At 39.2% G+C, this 4,727-nt stretch overlaps 1 protein-coding gene across 1 annotated transcript in view; it reads left to right on the forward strand.

The window, feature by feature from the left end:
• Window positions 1-2,872: 2,872 nt before the first annotated feature.
• The window catches only part of LOC107084771 (perforin-1-like), a 10,204-nt gene continuing 8,349 nt past the window's right edge, over window positions 2,873-4,727 (forward strand). The window contains exon 1 of the mRNA XM_015374770.1: window positions 2,873-2,932. Within this exon, the coding sequence (XP_015230256.1) occupies window positions 2,925-2,932 (8 nt within the window). The 5' untranslated portion in view covers window positions 2,873-2,924. The remainder of the gene's footprint in view (window positions 2,933-4,727) is intronic.

The following is a 4,727-nucleotide window of genomic DNA, read 5'->3' on the forward strand; positions in this document are numbered from 1 at the left end:
GTGGATGGGGGCAGGTGGGCTCTCCTCATCCTCCGCAAGAAGAACATGTGCTTTTGTGCCCTTTTGATTAATGAGGTGGTGTTTACAGTCTAGTGGTGGGTGTCTGTGATGTACACCCCCAGGAATGTGGTGCTGCTGACCACCTCTACAGCTGAGCTGTTGATGAGCATTGAAGTGGTGTATTAAATATGGAAGTAATGTCCCCCCGAGGACGGCTGCGCCTCGGAACTTCCCTTCCGGTTCTTTTCCTGGGAGCAAGATAGTTACTATTCTTAACTCAAACTGGGTAAAACCATATAAAAAAGAACTATAAAACAGGAGTAAAAAGGTAACAGAGTTTATTCCAGGTTGTATCGTTACAGGACAGAGAAATTGCTTGGAATTCGCACAGCTGTCGGCTCAAAAAACGTCAGCGAGCGTCCGGCAAAGATTGAGCCCAGAACAAGGTAATCTCCTCCTTCTTATACCTCATGAGTCTATGTGTTGCATCAGGTGGATGCTTAGCTGTCCGTATCAGAAACTGACATGCCATCCATGCCCTGACCTTCATGCATCTTGCCTCTATGCCCCAGGATTACAGATAGCTCTCCTTTATCAGTCCGGCTCCAAGATGTGCCCATATCCTGTGTATTTTTAAAGACACACCTGTGTATTTTTAAAGACACATAGATGACCTCTGTACACACAGTGACATCCACCATGTGAAGGAAGGCCTTCGACTCTGTCTAATCTGGCTAACAGATTAACAATACACATGATTTATAAGGAATAAACGTAACAGTGGTTAGGCCGGTTCTTCCAGAAGTCAACAATGATCTCCTTGGTCTTCTCCACGTTCAGGATCAGGCTGTTATCTCTGCACCAGCCCACCAGCTGCTCCACCTCCACTCTGTATTTCTGTTCATTGTCGTCTCTGACGAAGCCCACCACCGTGGTGTCATCTGCAATATTCATGATGTGATTGATGTTGAACCTGGGGACGCAGCCATGTGTCATCAGGATGAACAGCAGGGGGCTCAGGACGCAGCCCTGAGGGGAACCTGTGCTTAGCGTGATGACATCGGAGGTGTTCTGTCCGACCCGTACTGACGGAGGTCTGTTTATGAGGAAGTCTAGCAGCCAATTGCAGAGGGGCGTATTGAAGCCAAGCTGTTCCAGTTGGGATCGTTGGGACACAAGGAGGGCAGAGATAGGGATGGCCACCCCCAACAGAGAAGCACCGCATTCAACAGACGACAGCACCCGAAGTCTGACACCCACAGACCCAGGAGGAGATCCCCAGTCTGGAATGGGGGCAGGCAAAAAAAAAAGGACCAGACACCACCACAGAGAGGAGGGCAGCAGTGTAGCTCAGAACTAGCCCCAAACACCACTTTAGGCCCATCCCAAGGAGGGACAACCCCCTCAAACAGCACAGGTCAAAGCCCCAAACGGCATTCCCATTAACTGTAAACCTGCCCTCAAAGACAACAGAGCAGGTAGCCAACCCATCAAAGAGCCCACCTCGCCCCATTCAGTCACAGCCTTGCCAGGTCCCCACATCCATATAGCCCTCTTATACCCATGGCTGCCAGGCGATGGCAACCCAGGAAGTCCACCCCTACAGGCACGCCAGCCACCCAAGCCTAGGCACCAGATACCCCCCAGCAGCCGCAACCTGACTGCAGGCATAGGCCACGCACAGGTTGAGGGAAAGCAGCAAGGAAGACCCTCACCACAAGCCGAGATGCATCCGTAGCCGTCTTTCCATATTTAAAATCCTAACAATATAAATAAATTTTTTTAAATAACACAACATAATTGATCATAAACTGATTTACATCAACATTTGTCAGTAAAAGTTTCCTTACGCAAGTGAGGCTAGAGGCAAGGCTAGGTCTAAAGGAAGGAAACATGTGAATCTTATGTGAATGAAATTGACTTTAAAAGTGAATATATATCAAAGCAAGGATATATGAAAATACTTTAACATGGAAGAAAAAATATCACAAAACACTAAAAGATGCAGATAATAATAGACAGTTGACCTGATAGATGAAAAGATGGATGACCAAAAGGTAGATAGTGTCAAAAAGAAGTTATTCCTCTGCCTTTCATCTTTTTACCTGACTCAAGAAAAGAAAAGTGCAATTCTCTTCATACCTGCCAAATGCAGACTCATCCACTGGACTGACAAACACAAAGGTATGAGGGTTATCTCCACAGTGTATTGAAATTGTAAAAGGATAACTTAAGGATATGGATTATGGAACGTTGTTTTTTGCAAGAAGATACATTTATATATGGATTGTTGGTGGATAGATCTACTGATGGTGTACATGTGCAACCTTGGAACAAAAGATTGTATAAAGAACACATTATGTTGTGGGGTTTGTTTTCAAAATATCAAATACTTTTCAGCAATCAGATGCATGCATGTCTGGGTTTGTGCTGGAGTCAGGCTCTGCTGTTATTTTGTTGCTAAACCCATTTTCTATAGCTTGCTTTTCTCTAGCAAAACACTTTTTGTGAAAAGTATAATGTATTAATGGTTAAATACCCAAAACAAATGCCAAATTTATGTGGCGGCTTATATTGAAGCCTTAAATATTATTAAATAGTCGTATCACCTAGCATGGACATTAGTAGGTGGAAATTCAGAATGTTTCATCACTTAACAAGTTTCTTTTTTTTACCCCACGTGATTGTTAGCGGTGTACTTTTCAGCGCCGCAGTTTTCCATTTGGTTTAACACAATCTACAAAGATGTTATGTTCCTCCTTTTTCTCACCTCAGACTAAGGTGAGAGTTTCAACGGTTTGATTTTGCATGAAAACGAGGGGTGGGGTGGGGGGGCTGCTTGCCCCCATTTCACACTTCATAAATGACAAAGCCTGCATCTGATGCTCAGCGTTGAGCTATTGTGTGATAAGAAATTTTGACTCATGCGAAGGTAAGTCTATTCACTTTGTTTAACATTTCCTATTGAAAAGATTTTATTTTTAGTTACCCCTTAGAATTATTAACAGTTGTAAAGGTCATCAGAAAAATACATAAAGTATATTCGAATACATTGAAAGGAAAACATATGACCTTTATGAAACCGACTTAAGAACTTTGCTGGTGATTATTCTTAATTAAATGAAACACAGGGAAAAGTGCATAAAACTTTGTAAGTAGAACTATGATCAAATAATGTCTTTAGAAAAAGCTAAGATGTTTTACTGACCATAAACAATCTCTTTTCTATTGATTCTCTATTAAGATATGTTTTAACCTCAACTAAAGAGTGAGTGAAAGTGAAACTGTACACTAAATCAAAGTAGAGTTTTGTTTTGTTTTTTCAAAGGAACTTAACAAGAAACTACCTTAGAGCATTGTGTTGTCTACTTTAATGTCTTGTTAATGTGTTGTTTTGATAGAAAGTTTAAAAAAAGCAATTGAACATATCTGATTTGCGCATTCAGGTCTCAAAGCTTTGAAATTATACATATTTCAATATTTCATTCAGCTCTTAAGTCATTGTTTAAACTTAGATTGAATGGGGTTAAAATCCAAAGAGCATGTGAAAAACCTCAGAAAATTTCAAACTGAGATCTATATTTAAGGAACCTCAGTTAGTTAATCAGCTTACAATCATTTCAAAATTGTTGTCAAAATAAAATGGTTCATAATAGATAAGGAGCAAAAATAAACCTGATGTATACATTTATTTTTCGGTAAATCAGATTAGAGCAACAGTGTCGTTACTGGTGTCTGTAAACCTATTTCAGAAAGCTGTAGTTATTCAAGATGCTGCTTCCAGAGTGACCAACACTTGGAACACGGATCATAAATTCACGCATTGACTCCCTGCTTATCAGTTAATACCTCTAAACATCTTGCTGTTATTCAATCAGAGTAGTAAATAACAATAAACAGTTTGGGGCTAAAATACTTTTTCTTGTCAAATGTGAACCAGACCCCTCAGGTAATCTAACATTACAGGACCAGAACTATGCGCTGATAGGTCAGAATATTTTTTTAGTCTCCTTATCTTTTGAAAAAAACTCACCAAAAACCTCAAATGTGGGGAAATGTTTTTTCTTCTTTAAATTAGGAACAAAAAATAATATTATTTACAGCAGCTCCTGAACAAATACAACCCCAATTCTGGCGATACAGAGATCTGGTGTAAAAAATAAATAAAGCAAGAGTAAAATACTTGGACTTCCTTTCCAAACCTTTATGGAATTGAATGCACTATAATGACAAGATATTCAATGTTCAAACTGATAACGTTTGTAGTCATTTTGCTTATTGTTTTGTTTTTTGATATTTTTTGTTTGAGCAGGGGGTAATAATTTGTTTTATTTCAAAAGAAGTCATCTAGCAAAGCAGGGATAACAACTAAAATAAAATAAATTATATCATCATCAAACAATGCATAGGATTTTAGGTTTTTCTAATACTTATCTTCAGCATTTCATAAATAAAAATCATGCAATAAAGTTAAAAGTGTACCCTTTTATCTAAGTACCAGGGTATGAATTTATTTGTTCAAAGGTGAAATGGGGGTTAAAACTAAAACCTATTAAATCTAGGATGTACAAAACAAAATCACAAAGTGAACGAAGCTTTAGGTATCAAAGAAATGGTTAACTACAGTTTTATAGTGCTTTAAAGCTCATTTGTTAAAGTCAAAATGTCTTTCTTTACAGTCTCTCATCCACTGTCCAGTTTAGTAAAAACATGCTTCTACAGTTGTG

This window comes from Cyprinodon variegatus, unplaced genomic scaffold, assembly GCF_000732505.1.
Source record: "Cyprinodon variegatus isolate N-32 unplaced genomic scaffold, C_variegatus-1.0 Scaffold109, whole genome shotgun sequence".
NCBI lineage: Eukaryota > Metazoa > Chordata > Actinopteri > Cyprinodontiformes > Cyprinodontidae > Cyprinodon > Cyprinodon variegatus.